This window comes from Lineus longissimus, chromosome 9, assembly GCF_910592395.1.
Source record: "Lineus longissimus chromosome 9, tnLinLong1.2, whole genome shotgun sequence".
Classification (NCBI taxonomy): Eukaryota; Metazoa; Nemertea; class Pilidiophora; order Heteronemertea; family Lineidae; genus Lineus; species Lineus longissimus.
The window spans coordinates 3,257,605-3,275,093 of NC_088316.1; the positions used below are offsets into that span (position 1 = coordinate 3,257,605).

General features: G+C 41.1%; 2 protein-coding genes across 7 annotated transcripts; both read left to right on the forward strand.

Moving 5' to 3' along the window:
- The first annotated feature begins 433 nt into the window (after positions 1-433).
- LOC135493667 (transmembrane protein 144-like) lies at positions 434-11,102 on the forward strand. 5 transcript variants are annotated; one of them, XM_064781158.1, is made up of 11 exons: positions 434-472; positions 698-971; positions 1,245-1,367; positions 1,730-1,829; positions 2,112-2,192; positions 2,498-2,618; positions 2,820-2,920; positions 3,172-3,269; positions 3,728-3,945; positions 4,297-4,350; positions 10,631-11,102. In XM_064781158.1, the coding sequence occupies exons 2-11, from the start codon at positions 743-745 to the stop codon at positions 10,712-10,714; spliced, it is 1,209 nt and encodes a 402-aa protein (XP_064637228.1). In that variant the 5' UTR covers positions 434-472; positions 698-742; the 3' UTR covers positions 10,715-11,102. The 5 variants fall into 5 exon arrangements, with proteins under 5 accessions (XP_064637228.1, XP_064637232.1, XP_064637227.1 ...); XM_064781162.1 differs by having other exon boundaries at positions 449-472; positions 703-971; XM_064781159.1 differs by lacking the exon at positions 434-472 and adding an exon at positions 498-587.
- Positions 11,103-11,913: 811 nt separating this feature from the next.
- Positions 11,914-16,649, forward strand: LOC135493783 (4-galactosyl-N-acetylglucosaminide 3-alpha-L-fucosyltransferase FUT6-like). 2 transcript variants are annotated; one of them, XM_064781349.1, is made up of 2 exons: positions 11,914-12,002; positions 14,757-16,649. In XM_064781349.1, the coding sequence occupies exons 1-2, from the start codon at positions 12,000-12,002 to the stop codon at positions 15,924-15,926; spliced, it is 1,173 nt and encodes a 390-aa protein (XP_064637419.1). In that variant the 5' UTR covers positions 11,914-11,999; the 3' UTR covers positions 15,927-16,649. The 2 variants fall into 2 exon arrangements, with proteins under 2 accessions (XP_064637419.1, XP_064637421.1); XM_064781351.1 differs by lacking the exon at positions 11,914-12,002 and adding an exon at positions 12,013-12,306.
- Positions 16,650-17,489: the final 840 nt, after the last annotated feature.

Here is a 17,489-nt window from a genome sequence, read left to right on the forward strand (position 1 = left end):
GGTCATTATGGTCTTTATGGTCATTATGTATTTGCAAGGACAATCCCTGGGTATGGTTAATCCGATATCCTGCCTGCACAGACCCAAAACTCGCTGCGTCTTAGAAATTACACAGTGGATTGGTGAAAGAACTTGGATCCCGAGTGACCCTTCAAAGGGTAACGGACGCTGATCAGCTCAGAAACCAATGATCTTGTGGTCTTTTTCTCGGATAAATAGCAATTTGTAATTCGTATTTTTATTCGTGAGATTTGCGAAAACTCACTATTACCGCCAGTTCGGTATCAATCCCTTAGGAAGTCACTATGATAGGCCAGTAGGTCATATACGGTGTCATAATTATATCTTTTCATGTAAGCTCAATATCAGATTGTAAGTGACGTACATATCAAAGCATGACTCGATGAAGTAACGAAATTGATATTTGAACTATGGCCGGGTGACAATAAGGTTGTTCGTGTGGAATTTTGTGGTAGGGACGATCACAGTACATAGTATATCAAAGTGATTTTACTGCAGTATGATTTAAACAGGCACGCTAACAGTAGGACTACCACAAATGCAGTTCCGGGTTCTTTCTTTAGATGGTTGAAAACAATTGCCTTCACGATTTTGATGTCTATTATGGTTTTTAAAACTGTAGTACTTCAAAAATTCGACCTCGCTCAACGTGTGGGATATTTCTTTTTCATTCTAGAACAGAAGTGTTCCAGCCACTAAAAGCAGTTTGGAACAATTCTGAATGGATGGATTAGCGAACAACCTATCTTCTACTATGACCACGCCAAATGTCACAACAACGATGTTTCCAACCACCATTACAACATGGAACCCCACCAACATGACCAATGTCACCACCGGGCCGCCAGCCGAGACCACTTCCCTGACCATGGGCTTCATCTGGGCTGGGATCGCCGTCGTTTGCTTTGGCAGCAACTTTGTCCCCATCAAGAAGTTCGAGACCGGAGACGGTAAAGTCGAAGCCGAGCAATGAGCACATCTCGAGATTTGAATAAACGAAACGTATTGTTGCTGTCATAATGTATTCTAGACAGGCTTTATCAATTCTTTGTTATTCTGAGAAGAACCAGCAGATAAGTTGACCTTTATATATAGAAGGGGACAATTTTGATTGCCCTCTCTTAGCGGACCATCTCAAAATGATCACTCTATCGATGAAGCAGATACCGGTGCCCCTCCCCTTGGCAAATTGGTTCTTAAAATTATTTTTGAATTACTTGCAGGGATGTTTTTCCAATGGGTCATGACCACAGGCATTTGGATTGTTGGCTTGGTAGTCTACGCCATCCAGGGTTTTCCACCATTCTATCCACTGGCTATGTTAGGTGGAGTCTTTTGGGCCACAGGTAACAATAACCAATTTCTGACAACATCTGTGCGGTGTCCTTCTTGAAGATCTAGACTCTCGGGATACCAATCGCTTTGTTTCGTTTCGGCAACATCTGTGTCGTGTCATGGCCATCGGTCTCAGTTGTTCGATGCTTATCCCTTTGTCTCGTTTCAGGCAACATCTGTGTCGTGTCATAGCAATCGGTCTCAGTCGTTCGATGCTTATCCCTTTGTCTCGTTTCAGGCAACATCTGTGTCGTGTCATGGCCATCGGTCTCAGTTGCTTGATGCAAATCCCTTCTCGTTTCAGGCAACATCTGTATCGTGTCATGGTCATCGGTCTCAGTCGTTTGATGCTAATCCCTTTGTCTCGTTTCAGGCAACATCTGTGTCGTCCCCATCCTGAAGTCTCTCGGTCTCAGTCTTGGGATGCTAATCTGGGGGACCTTTAATCTGATGTGCGGATGGGCCAGTGGAAGGTAACCACAATATAGTGAGACTGACCACATGACGTTGTTTGTCCAATGAGGTGCGGGGATTCACGATGGTCATGTAATAACCACGAATGTATTGCTCTACATGTACGTCCGTGCAATGACTGATTTTCAAGTAAGAAGTCTAAAATTGGGCTAGGTACATGTAGGCCTACTTTGGAAATATCGGTTACTGCCAGGTTGATTTTGGAAAGGTTACTGGTCTAACCTTGAAAAATGGAACGGCGTTGATATAGGAATCATACTCGTTCATGGCATTCATTACAGATTTGGTTGGTTTGGACTTGAGGCGGAAGTGCCGAACAACATAGCCTTGAACTATGCAGGTGTTGGCTTAGCTGCATTTAGGTGAGTGACGTAAAAACCTAGCGTCTGTCGATATATCATCCGCACGTTGTGCATATCATCGCCATTTTACTCCATAATAATTCCGAATAAAAAAGTTGCGACTAATGATGCGCAACATTCCGACAACGAAGCGATGATATGTCATCACCCTTTACATCTAATGAAAACTGAATATAGCAATTCTCTATGTCATTTGACAAGTTGGAAAATCTTACGTTTGATCGGCTGTCATAATTGTGACGTCAACAATGCTATTCCCGATTCGTTTGGATGACGACATACAGCATCTCCTGCATCTCTTCCAGCGCATTTATCTTCTTGTTCGTCAAGCCGACCCTCAATGATACAAAGGATGACACGAGCCACACCCAGCCTCCAGGCCTACCAGTAGACAATGAAGCTAGTCGGCTCATCACGATATACGGGGTAAAGACCAATTCCTGGCACTTTTGGCATTTTGATTTTTGCTACATGTACTCTGGCTAGTGTTTACTGCCATATTAAAGAACTGACCCCCTAGGGGGCGTTGTCGAGAGACCCCTCGATAATCGCTTTGAGCAAGCTTTGCGTTTCAGTTTGAGAAGTATGCATAATTGATATAATACGGCGTCTCATTCTCATTCTAAGTCTGTGAACACGGACCTGTCTACATCAACCCTGAAGCCATACTCACTGGAAGGTGAAGTCAGCCGATTTGATTCGATAGGGCCGACAACCAAACGCATCATGTAAGTTTAGATTTTCGCCCATTTTGAAATCGAAGAGGCATCAGGATGTCAGGATGTCTAGCCCAAACGCATTTAAGCTTAAGCCATGATGAAAAACAGGAAAACCCCTCGGTGTAAAAATAGTTTGACGTCACAAGGCTTTTGCGTTTTCTGTCATATGAGTAGCCCCGTAAATTTCAGCCGCCGATTTCGAATCTGGCCGGGCTATTACATAGTCTCCCACTGATTCTGGTGTCGTGCCATCTTTTCAGCGGTTTTCTCCTGTCGGCGGTGTCGGGATGTCTCTATGGCTTCAGCTTTGCTCCTGTCATCTACGTTCAGGAAAACTACGAGGGAGCCAGCAAAAATGGTATGTGAAATTTTGAGTAAAGCTAGTCGCACACAACGCTCATTTCGAGAAAAACAATCGTTTTCGAAAAATTATCGTCGTTTGTGGATAAGAAAACAACAACAAAAAGTATGCACAATATGGACTCTTATACTTAGCAGGCTCATTTGATACTCAGAAAAGCGTCATCTCAGATAACTGTGCCCTGCAACTGCGGTAGAGAAACCCCGCAGCCGCAATCAGTCCTTCGCTGACTTGTTTAATCTCGGGTACATGATCAGTTGTGTCGGCTCTACGAAGTGTGCAATGGACAGACATTGAGGTACCCAAATCCATCTGGAGAAAGAAACAAAACCGCAAATCGTTTTTTCAGTGACTAGGTGTTTAAAAAAGCATAAACGTTATCGTGAAAATGAAAAAAGAAAAGAAAGAAAAGAAAAGAAAAGAAAAAAAGAAAAGAAATAATCTGCTTTTTCTAGGCCTAGATTATGTCTTCAACCATTTCTGCGGGATCTACGCGACAGCCGTCTTTTACTTCCTTGTGTACTGTATGGTGAAGAAAAATCAACCTGACGTTTACCCGCGGGCCATCCTGCCCGGAATTGCTAGCGGCGTCATGTGGGCTGTTGCACAGACAGGATGGTTTGTCGCCAATGCGGCGCTGTCCGAGCCAGTCAGTTTTCCTATTATAACAACAGTAAGTAGATTTGGTGTACATCTCTCAGTGTTTCCCATCTTTCAGTGTTTTCTTATTGTTTCCCTAAACACTCACTTTATACAAAAACAAAGTGTGAAGCTAGCTTTTTAGTCTTCAGTGGAGGGGGTGGGGGGGGGATTGACACTTTTTGAAATTATTCGACCAAAATCACGGTCATAAACACATTAATTTGTTGGTGACTTCTGGCGGCATTTGCTAACACGGATACTACACCGGCTACAAGTTTACCTGCACATCAGGCAATGGAAGCATGCCTCGTGAGCATAACATTGAAACCACCGGATTAGCATCCCACTAATTTCACGACCTCTTTTCCTATTCAAATTCCAGGGCCCTTGTCTGGTCGCAGCACTGTGGGGTGTTCTCGTGTTCAAAGAAATTCAGGTAAGTTCTATGTCACTTGACAAAGACAATCGGAGTCACTTCAGATTCTGCAAACCAAGTAGATGTGAATTGAGAGTACGCCTGGAACGAATAATATCTGCGCAAATAGCCTAAGAAAACTTCGTCCATCTTTTACAATTGTGGCATAATACGGCATCAGTTTCAGTGCTTGTGTCATACTGTTTCATTCTTGGTAATGTGCTCATAGGCACATCAGGGGTAGGGCTCATAGGCACATTAGGACTTCGAGCTTTGCTCTCAGGACGTTGTCCGTCAGGACGTTGCCCGATTCGACAATGTCGGATTGGCATACCAGTGACATCCCTAGGACAAATCCAACACTGTTCAGGACCCCATTAGTTCTCATGTCTGTTAAAATACTCTTTTAAGGGTACGTACATCCTCTCCATATTTACATAATGATATTTTATTACATTACCTCTTAACAAAACTACTTTTCTTGTTCCCACATCTATCACATTTACTGTCACATAGCCATGACCAGTGGCAGTTTTATGGCGGGTTATTTTACATGTTTTTGATGTGAAAGCTCTGCATTTCACACAATATATATCCATGATCAACTGAAATTCAAGATCATTTCAGATTAATATTACCAGCTTAACACTCCAATGCTTCAGTTTTGCGGTCTTCTCAGTAGATGGAGACTGTAGTTCATGCAAGGCTAAATCATAACATAACATAACATAACATAACATAACATAATTTATTTCTCTCCAAAAAACCCTTTCGGGTATAAGAGGTTACATGATTTAACATTTACATATGGTGGACCAAGCTGATGAATTCTTTACAAAAACTATGAATATTGTCTAAGTTTACCCGGGAACATTTAGTCATAATGCGATGGAAAAATTCATGATAAAAAACCTGAGGTAATTCTTTTAAGTTTGGAAACAACCTTACTCGCATGTGACGGAAATACGGACACGTAATAAAATAATGAAGTTCGTCTCTTACACAAACCTGGTCACAAAGACCACAAATATTTTCTGCCGTTTCATTTCTATACATTCTGGTTACTGTTTCTGGGAATTTTATAGTTCCAGTACGAAATTTACAAATACTGACCGTTTGATATAATGGTAATTTTTTAACATAGGGCTCCATATTCAGGTTTTGTTTAAACATTCTATAAATTATACATCTGAAATCGTTATTTACCTCGTTTCTCCATAGTTGTTCACACTGGTCTCTCATTATCTGTTCAACTACAATTTTCAGTTCTCGTAGGGACAAAACCTCGGGAGTATACCAAATTTGAGTGAGGCCACAGCCGTCTAGAACAGTTTTCACACTTTTACACCAGCCTTGGTTTAAATAACCCTTGTCTAAATGCTCCCTAGTTATGTTATAAAAGATATAAGCCCATTTATCTGTTTTTCCAATTCTGAGTCTGTTCCAAAAAGATAACATTCGCACGGCTATGTGAATCTTCAAAGAGTGTCGCCCAAGTTCTCCCATTACCATTACTGTAGGAGTTCTTAACGGTAATCGTAGCAAATATTTGCAAAATTTAACTTGTACACGGTCCAGCAACTCGGTGTTTTGGTTACCCCACACCTCACTACCGTATAGCAAAACTGGTGTGACTACTTTGTCAAATATGTCTAGACTCAATTCGACCGTAAGAGAAAGTCTTCTACACGCTCTCAGTACACCAAACATGGCTTTCATACCTTTATTATATCTATCTTTTATTGCCCTCGCAAAATTTCCATTATATGAGAATGTTACGCCTAAGTATGTGAAATGGTCTACCAACTCGACCCTACCCCCATTATATCTAAATTCCGGTATATTTACTCTAAGCTTTCCCCGAGAAAAAATCATTGCCTTGGTTTTCTTAATATTTACGATCAGATGCCACTCCTCACAGTAATCGTGCAATAAGTTCAGGGCGTTTTGTAACTCGTTAGGATCATCTGCCATAAGAATCATATCGTCCGCATACAATAATATTGCCAGCTTCAAAAAAATCTCCAAGTTGTCTAAAAACTCACATCGGCTATTGATATGTAAATCAGAAGGACCATTAAAACCATGGTCGTTCAAAAAAATTTCAAAATCGTTTAGATATAACGCAAATAAGAGTGGCGACATATTTTCGCCCTGCCTAACCCCTATGGAACACGGAAAATAATCTGATCTATTATTGTTAATCTGAACACACGATTTCGCTTTATCATACATATTTACCATGACATTCAATATTTTACCATTTATACCATTTCCAATAAGTTTACGCCAAAGTCCTAACCTCCATATTTTATCGAAAGCTTGTTTGAAATCAATAAATACCACATATAAGCGTTTGCCCTTACTCAAATACAAATCAATCAAACACTTCAGAACAAAAACATTGTCCATGGTAGAGTAACCTGATCTGAAACCTGTTTGTTCTTCACCTAATACCTCATGTAAATTCACATACTCGTCTAACCTGCTATTTAAAATAGCTGTGAACAATTTACCTAAACAGCTTAATAAAGTAATACCTCTGTAATTCTCACCCTTTGTTCTATCACCCTTTTTCTTATAGATTGGTTTTATAATGCCATTAATCCAATTTGTCGGTATGCATCCACTGTCCAAAATTCTGTTAAACAAATTATAATAAAAATCTATTAAATACTCCCCGGTGTTAATGATAAGTTCGTTTGTAATACCGTCAACTCCACTGGCCTTTCTCCGCTTCAATTTTCTTATTTGGGTCAAAATTTCCCCCCTCTCTATCTGCCTATTCAACACTTCATCTCCCCTGTTTATCTGCTCAGTAGTCATCTCGAAACTTTCGTCGGCCACATTCCCAGCATTTAATTCTTTAAAATGATTTTGTAAAGTGTCGAGCATATTATCAGGTATTCTATCTTGTTCATTTCCCCTAACATTCAACATCTTCCAAAATTTGTGAGACTCGTGGTCTTTCAACTGTTTCAGATCCTCTATTCTACTCAGATTATACCTATGTAAACTGGTCTTTAGTAACTTCTTGTACTGTTTTCTCTCGTTTTTCATTTGGGTCCTATTTGCATGCGACTTAACATTTCTAAAACGCTTCCGGGCACGATTAAAAGCACTTTTCTGTAATCTGCACTCTTCATTATACCAAGGTTTCCTTTTTAAAATGTCAGGTCTATGTCTCCTATTATTCCCTTTTACACCGAATGTTTCAACAGCACTACCAATCAGTACTGACTGATATTTTTCTAGCACATTGTCAATCTGATCAACAGTTAAATCACCAGTACCAACATCCTGGGTCCATTTGGTTATTTCGTCTATCACCCTCCTGTCTAAATGTTGCATAAAGACATCCTTTTTTTCATCACACCATGGTTTTGGAACGACTTCATCACTTTCTGTAGCTAAATTTTGCTCATTCCTATAATCGCCACACCAATTACAAACCAAACTTACAGGGCAATGCTTATCAGAAAACATACCGTTAAAATCGCCGACAAAAAAATCTTGTACAAAACTAAATAAATCAGTTGTGAGGAGAAAATAATCTATGACTGAACAATCAGCGCAGGTGGTTTTTCCTACACCTTCATCTTGACCAGAACGACCATTCACTATGTTGATACCCAGACCCGAACAAAGTTCGAGTAACCTATTTCCATAATTGCAAACTCTCTTCACGTCCTGTGACACACGATCTGACAGTGCAAACTCTTCACGTGACAGATCAGTTTCCAAAACAAAGTCCGGGCTTTCGCCCGTGTGGGCATTAAAATCACCCCCTATGCAAAAATAACAATCATACCTGGCGTTCAGATCAACAATGTCACTTTCTAACTTATCAAATAAATCTATGCTTGAATACCTAGAGTTTTCCGGCGGAATATATACGACACCACATAATAGATCTTTATCTAGGGATAGACACTTTTTATCAATTTTACACCACAGAATATGTTGATGTTCACTATTCACAGCTTCACAAAATTCTGTTAACTCATTTTTCACAAAAAGAGCAATTCCCCCAGATGGGTGAGCCGAACACACTTGTCTATTTTTTGCAAACATTTTAAAACCTGGTACCGAAATTTCATCAACATCATTAAGCTTAGTCTCGGTAATAAACAAAAATTGAAAGTCACTTACATACTCCTCAAAATCCTCAGCGATAAGTTTCGATTTTAATCCACATACATTAAGATTTAACAGTTTAAAAAAGTCACGTTCCCGCTGTACTGGTGCTATATCATGCACCTCAGCGTCTCCCTAATGTTCCATGACAGTAGTCTGTTCACGTCCATAGTCACGAATGGGCCTCCCTTCCAACACGTGTTGTGGGTCCTCGCACGGTTTGCCGTCAATATACAGTTTGTCACGATTAATCCAAGCCTTTTTCCCCATATTCTTTGCTTTCTTCACGAATGGTCTTAGTTTCTTTCTCCTCTCTTCGATCAATCTAGGGTATTGCTCGTTGATATATATGTTTGTGCCCTTTAACTTAGGCGCTGCACGCTGTATCCTCCTTCGGTCATCACGGTTCACCAACTTTGCCACTATTGCTCTCGGTCGCTCAGAAGGTTTCCTTGGTCTCCCTATTCGATGAGCCCTTTGTATATCAATTTCGTTTCTCGGTATTTCAAGCCTTTCTTCGATAATTTTAAGCAGCACTTCCTTTGAGTCCTCGGTATCGGTTTGGCCGTCCGGGACACCATCGAAAAGTAAGTTATCCATCATCGAGCGACATTGAACATCCAAAACCTGCTCCTGTAGTGAACCAATCGTGTCATACAATTTGCGATTTTCTACTTCCAATACATCAACCTTCCGCCCAATATCGTCACACTTTTTCGAGGTAGAACTGACATCGGCCTTCAAAGTAGAGATTTCGTTCTCGATCCACTGTACACTGCGTTCTATTGTATCCAGCTTGTTCAATTTGGTGTACATGTCTGCTATTACCTCAGGAAGGGACAATTGCCTTCCGCCCACAAACACACCCTGCACTTGTGTACTGGTAGCCTGCGTCGAGCCTTGCTGTGCTTTATCACCATGTATTTGGCCCTGTACGCCGGTAACATTTTGGCCACGTTGTTTCGAACTAGCAACTTGAGACACTGGTACTGACTTGCCTGCTGTATTAGCACGATTTCTTTTGACCGGTGGTTGCTCCTTAGACGTCATACTTTTCGTGTTCGCGACATAGGGTGATGAAGACGGGTATCAACGACTTAATTTCTTAAAAAGGACGACACGTTCTTCAATCCCCTAACTTGATCCATCGCCATATTTTAAATCAACCACCCTGTGAACTGGTGTCACCTGATGGTAATTGCTTGAACTAATTAGGTGGAAAATCGGGCAGGGATTTGGGGCCTTTGAACGTCTTTATGAGTTTGAGATATTGCCACTAGGTGACGCACTAGGGGAGGGATCTATTCTTTATTGATTATTCGGACAAGTATCCTGTCTCGAACATTATCAGAGCATTGTTATTGATTGCAATGGCTGCCTAGTAACGCCCCGCACGGTGTTCTTGGCGTTGCTAAGGAAAGTAAACAACGTAGTGGAGTCTGGCTGTCGGTCTTTGGAAGGATGTTGTTCAAGTGCTTTAAACTGTTATACAAAATTGTCGGTATTCTATTTTGTTTGGTGCCAATAATAATGTGAACATTTCAGTCTTATCTATTGCTTGTCTAATGGGCATTTGCAGTTTATGCATTTTTCGGAAGTCAAATATTTTTGAAGAAAGAACTTTAAGTTTTAGTGCATAGGATGATGATATCCCAAAGGTTTTCGTTAAAAATTCCTCCCAGGTGAAATTGATTTCCTTCCTTATTTTACAAAGTTCCCAATGTAGTTTAGCCTCGTCCAAAAGGCGTCCAAAGATTAAGTAATGGTCTAAACTGTTACTTAGTTGTTTTTTTAAATTCTACCAAAGTATGTTCAGTTTGCTCCAAGTTTTCGAATGAAGTATTTTCAATTAGGCCGAAATGGTTTTCAGTAAGTTGAATAGGACATGCAGGTGGCAGCATTTTCAACAAGCGTCTGCTTTTATCGATAGATTGGTTTAAGATTTAAGTATTGGAAGTTACCGATAGGTGTCACTACTATTTCCCCTCACACGACATTGGCACTTTGACACGCCGCGCTGTCCGATGAATATCTGTATCATTTAGTCAAAACATTTCTTGTTCCTAAAATGTGAAAATTCGTCTCCTGTGGACTACCACCAATTAGACCTCCCAGCACCGGCCTATAGTCTCCCTTTAATTTACTTGCTTTTATTTATTTACAGGGCTGCAAGAATCTCCTTATCATGTGCCTGGCATTTTCTGTGACGATTGGGGGAACGGTGCTAGCTGCACTCTCAAAAATTTGATAGACTCCCTCCGAATTATACGTTCACCCTACGAAACTATTTTAATTGAGAGATGTGTTCGTAAGTTGCAAGTTGAGCAACATCGAACGTGTATTTTATGGGGTCAGCAATATTTCAACGCAGTGAGTTTTCCTCAGGACATTTAAAAGCAAAAAAATGTGAGATCTAGTGGGACAAAGAATAGTACCCGAGGTCACCACCATTCGCTGCAACTTGGCATCGCTATGCAGTGTACTTTGCTGATCTTCAATAAATAACTTCGCCAGTGTAAAAGCCTGGTGGATTTAACCAGTAATTGCTGCGTATTTTTATAGCCAGGTCGTTTTATGTACTGCACGAAATTTTTATATGCTGTACCTGTTAGTACAAATAAACATATACATTTATACATACGAGTTCGCAACAGTATGCGGTAAGTTTAAAACAAAAAAAGACTTACAATAGTATTGCAGAGTGTTTGATATTATATAAATATTGCACGTCAACCCATAGAATAGTCAAAATTATTTGTCCGGTAAAAACATTATTTCACGAGGCTGCCTCATACCCGTTTTAATAAGTACGGCGCATTATAATTTAAGTCGAGGCGGCACCTGGACGGCCAGCCGCCACATAGAATAAGGAAGAAGCTATATCCGCAGTAGTTCGCGTACGCTCATGAATAAATTACCATAATACTCATGAATATTTAATTAGTTTACTAAGCAAAATGGCAGATGATGCGAATGTGACAAAAATACGAATCATCAGTTTTTCCACTGTGAGTGGTTATAGCCAATCACGAAGTAACGAAGTAAGGGAAGGGACGGCCCCTCCCCCAAGTCCACAGTCCTAGTCATTTCATCATAAATTTCCGAAGTCCAACCAGGAAATTCCATCGCTGACGTCATAATAATGGTATTCCTAAAACTATTTTTAGACCTCATTTAATATTCATTAGATTTTCCTGAGCATACGCGAACTACTGCGGATATAGCTTCTTCCCATAGAATAACGCGACAATGACGCGATGATGTCATCAGTAGAATAATGCCATTGAATAATAAAAAATATCGCATGGCACGTGACGGCGAATGATGCGACGTGATTGGCCCACATACTAATCAGTTATGATAATGATACCATTGAATGGCCCGTCTTTTATCATATCTTTTCTTTAAAGGCCAATAAAGGCTTTCCTAGAACGATGATAAGAGCGACTTCTAATCTCGAGGTCCGGCCAACTACGGGCAAAAGTTATATTTACTCGATCTGCCCCGGCGGACCAGGCAAACTTTGATTATCGATGGTAATACGTGTTCATTGTAAACTTTTGTGTCATAATGTGTATTAGATTTGTTCGAGTTTCCTTTCACTGGCATGAGTCTATTGACTTTCTCATTCGAGAATAAATAAACCGTTCGAACTGTTGCTAAGCATTAGGTGTGCACGCACTGTCGAGGGACGGCACGCAACGATTAGATTGGCTCATGGACTTATCGATTCTCGCATGGTTGATGCCACCTGCCAATGTGCATACCTGATCACAAAGACTTGAGGATAGGATAGTACCAACTGCTTTCAATCGGCCATTTGCTCGACATCCTAACGGGGTAAGGCTATAGAACGAGAGATAGTTCCACGTGGAAATGTGTCCTGCTAGCTGTTAGCATTCTCGCCAGGGGCGTAGTTGGTGAGCGGGGGAAGGGGGGGGGGGGGGGCAATGGAGATAGGTTTAGTTGTGCTACTGGCCAGAGACCTGTATTAGCCAGCGTGTACATTCTGTGTACATTTTAATGAATATAGGTTGGTGAAAAAAAGTACACAGTGCTTTAATTCCCACCAAATTTTATATGTGTTATGAAGAGGATTTTATCAAAATAATAGTAAAAATTCAAAACATTCCAATACCGATTGCCTGAGGAAAATTGATTTGTGTACAGCATTGCCATCAAATCGTCACTCGCGGACTGATATGGGCCTATAGAATACAAGTTCTAAACTGGCCAGTGAGACAATATTTCCTTAAATTAATTATCAAAAAGTATATCCCTGTTATGGCCTGGCTCTGTAGATTGAGAATCCACCAAAGATTGAAGAATAAATCCACTTTCACCCATCACAGTCATGCATTTACCACAGCTTCACAGTTCAGTACGGACTATGTGTCACTTCCCCCTGTGGATGAATACATGTCTCTGCCCTACTTGAGATAGATCCAGTTGTACTCTTTGAGACAAGCCAGTTGTACCTCTTGAGATAGGACCAATTGTACGCTTTCAGATAGGTCCAGTTGCGCTATAGATAGGCCTATAAGACTAGTCGTTCTTCTTGAGATAGGTCCAGTTATACTCTTTGAGACAAGCCAGGTGTACACCTAGAGATAGGTCCAGTTGTACTAACTGAGATAGGTTCAGTTGTACTCTTTGAGACAACTTGATATAGGACCAGCGCTCTTTGAGATAGGTCCCGCTGTACAACTAGAGATGAGATATAAATGTAGGCCCACTTGTACTACGTTTGATCTGTTGTACTACTTGAGATAGGTACAGTTGTACTACTTGAGATAGGTACAGTTGTACTACTTGAGACAGGTTCAGTTGTACACTTCGAGATAGGACCAGTTGTACCCTCTACGATTGGTCCAGATTTAGTTTGGGAACACGGTGTAACGTTTTTGAGTGTTTCCGTTTCTAGCGTTTCCTCTCATTGTTTGGGAACACTGGAGGAGAGAACCGTGTTTTTCTCTGTTTCCCCCCATTAGCTGTCTACTGGGGGTCATCCCTATGTTCCCCGGTCCCTTTATTCCCCGTACCTATATTCTCCCAAGAGGTATGATCCTCGGTACCTATATTCCCGGTATCTATGATCCCCTATATACTGTAGAACGGAAAATTTTCGATGTATTCGCGGCAGAATATTTTCGCTAATCAAGATATTTTTTCTAATGAAATTTGAATTGAATTGAATTTAAATTAAGATATTTTTTCCAATGAAATTTAAATTGAGCTCTCAGTGAATAGGCGCTGCAGTTTGGATGGCTATAATATTATAAAACTCAAATCCACTGTCAACAGGTCTCATTGTGTCGGGTAATTACGCCAATATAGCACAGAAAGATAGGTATATATTACTAATAATTATGCAATAGTCATTCAAGAGTTGTGGAATTTGTGTTTGTTAGGGCGAATTATCATAATAATAATAATAATAATAATAATAATTTATTGTAAAAAACCTCCGAATAAGGAGCAGACAACACAAATATGCAATAAAAATCATACACAGAGAACGAATAAAAAAGCGATCAAAAGGGTGAAAGTAAAAGCTTCAATAGTTTATGGCTTTTCCGGTTTAGTGTTAATTGACCCCATACCAAACTACGATATCCAACCGAACCATATAACTTGTATGGGGAATACAAAATGCAGTGTACATGTGGCGTAGGTGTTCCCAAATTTTTGGAGGGAAGTGTATATTTTAGGAGATATCATGTGGAAATTTCAAGAGTTCATTTACTTTTGACCGAGGTGTACACGTACACACTTTGCGAATGCAAGAGCAACCACACAGAGCAAACGCCTACGTGCACGCGTAAACCTCTTTCGCGTCAAGTTGCGACCTTGCGCTGTCTCTTTAATAGCCATTCGTCTAGGTGTGGTAAAACGTGTCTATACTCGCGAAATTCGCGAAAATAACTTGCACGCGAATTTCTTTCTGTTCTGCAGTAATTATAAAAGAAGGTTTTCCTGTTTCTGGGGATCATAGGTAGCGGGGAATATAGGTACCGGGGAAAATTGGCATAGGGGAACATAGGTATTCTCCCGTCTATACTATGGTAGGAAAAATCCGTCAGAACATACGACAAGTCAGTCACTTTTTCCTGGGATTTCTTTTATTCTAGTGTGTCTGGGAATTGGGTGCACGTGGGTGGGGACGAAAATCATTTTTTCAATTCTACCTGGCCTTATCCCTGGTGATAAGATGTATCCATGTTCTGCTCCCGTGAATAATTATCTTCGCAACATGTTACTATCGATAATCAATATATCGATTCTTTCAGATGATGTCCTGGCCGACCTGCAAGAAAAAGAAGTGGGTGCGAGTATTCTTCCTGGGGAGTACTGGTTTGCTCTTCGTGGTTGGAATGATTGTTTCCCAGCAACAGACCTACCCAACAGCGGTGCAAATCCCGCAGGGAAAGCATTTCACGGTCGCGTACGGCACGCCCTACTTTTTCCAACCTTGGATAAGGCAATACGTGAAATCTGATGCGTATGCGCAGTGCGCCTTCAATAATTGTATCCCAATCCGAGACACGAGTAAGGCGGATGCTGTGGTGTTCCATCACTGGGATTTATATCCCTCCATTTTGTTCACGGGTGGCGGAAAAAACCGCCGTAAACAGGTCTGGATCTATTACGGAAAGGAGCCTGTTTCGCGGACGAATTGGTTCTCACATCGTCTCAATGGGATATTCAACTGGACGGCGACATATTTGTCAACTTCTGATATCCATCTGCCTTATGGTACATACGCAAAAATACCAAGTACTGCGATGAAATTGCGGAAAAGTCTCACAGAATTGCGTAAGAAAACGAAGACGGCTTTCATTCTGATGAGTCATTGTCATACGTGGAGCAGACGAGAGGACCTTGTCGAAGACCTCCGAAAGCACATCGATGTGGATGTCCTCGGAAAATGCGGCAAACCTTGCCCAAACAATGATAATTGTGACTTCAACCTGTTTGAAAAGGAATACAAGTTTTATTTAGCTTTTGAGAATTCAAAATGTTTTGAGTATATCACGGAGAAACTCTGGAATAACGCGCTGGCTGTTGGTTTAGTTCCCGTTGTGCTTGGCGGCCACAGTCGGAATGATTATGAGGCGCTCCTCCCGCCAGAATCTTTTATCTACGCAGACGACTTCTCCTCACCAAAACAACTGGCGGAGTATTTGAAAAAGGTCGGATCAGACTCTGAACTTTATAATAAGTTCTTGAGATGGAGGGAACATTTTCGGGTTTCAACATCCCAGGAGAAAATAGACGTGATGTGTGGGGTATGCCGGGGTTTGAATAATAAGACCATGATGTCCACGCCGCAAATTCACAACGATATGGATAAGTTTTGGTCTGTTAGACGTGACTGCCATGGTGTTGGACCTGGTGTTCAGAATGGTTGGTTTGAAAATGCCAAGGCGTTCTTTTTGTACGTTTTTGGTATCTTATAACCAAGATGCAACTCTAAAACCTCGAATACAAAGAATGAGCCTTCACCCCCAATCATTACAATGGTTTGAATCGGGATGGGCCAATAAGTCAGGTATTATTCTTTTATCAATGGTATGGGCCAACGGAGTCGCATGTGTCATGATCTTGCTCTGATCTTGGCTGACATTGACAGTGAAACGAAATCAACATCTTTCACGACACAATCTGTCTCAGCCCTTTTGACAACCTCGTGCAGCTGCCAGTCTAGATTCGGTCTGGTTGTGACTGTCTGATCTCTCTCGCCCCTTTCGACAACCTTGTGGAGCTGCCAGGCTCGATTCGGCCTGGTTGTGACTGTCCCATTTCTATAGCTCTGTTGACAACCCGGTGGAGCTGCCAGTCTCGATTCGGCCTGGTTGTGACTGTCTGATCTCGCTCACCCTTTCGACAACCTTGTGGAGCTGCCAGTCTCGATTCGGCCTGGTTGTGACTGTCTGATCTCGCTCACCCTTTCGACAACCTTGTGGAGCTGCCAGTTTCAATTCGGCCTTGTTGTGACTGTGTAATCTCTCTCGCCCTTTTTGCAACCTTGTGGAGCAGCCAGAAATAAAGCTTGATGAAAAAATCACTCTGGATGATGTTTACAAAATCCATTTTATATACTAGACGGATCTGCCTACCTCCAAATTGTACAAGGTGTACAAAAGAGAAAACTTGTTAACAATTGGGTTAGTTTTTATCAAATGGGGACGTATTTTGACATGGCTCAGGAAAACAGAAATGCAGTTATTGACATTGCCGTAATGCTGATATCATGCACGCAACTTTGCTGAAATTTGGTAAGCATAGTATTTGCTTATCTGTCTATGCAACGCTGAAATTTATGTGAATGTCAACAATGTTGTTGTTTATATTGAGGTTCTCATGCTCAAATGCCAAGTTTCAGCACATTTGCGTGCATGATAACTGCACTAGAGTACCGTTTATATCTATTTTACTAGGCATCAACAAAATATGTAGAAACACAAGTTTTTATAAAGCACTTTTCACTGTATTATCTACTGTCTCAAAGCGCTTTACAATCGCAAATGTTATCACCCAGCAGATAGGTTACCCTGCATATCCAGAAAGGTTAACCAGGATATCCAGATAGGTTACCCGGCATATCCAGAAAGGTTAACCAGGATATCCAGATAGGTTACCCGGCATATCCAGAAAGGTTAACCAGGATATCCAGATAGGTTACCCGGCATATCCAGATAGGTTAACCAGCATATCCAGATAGGTTACACAGCATATCCAGGTAGATTACCCGGCATATCCAGATAGGTTACCCGGCATATCCAGATAGGTTACCCAGCATATCCAGATAGGTTACCCAGCACCTTTTCAAATACAGTGGAACCTCCCTTAGCGGACACCTCTCTATTAAGGACACTGATTCGGGTCCCAAATTGGTTTGTTTCCATTCAATTTGACCTCTCTAATCAGGACACCTCTCTATTCAGGACACTACTTGTCAGTGCTGAGGGTGTCCATAATAGAGCGGTTCTACTGTATATCCGATCAACAGATATAAATTT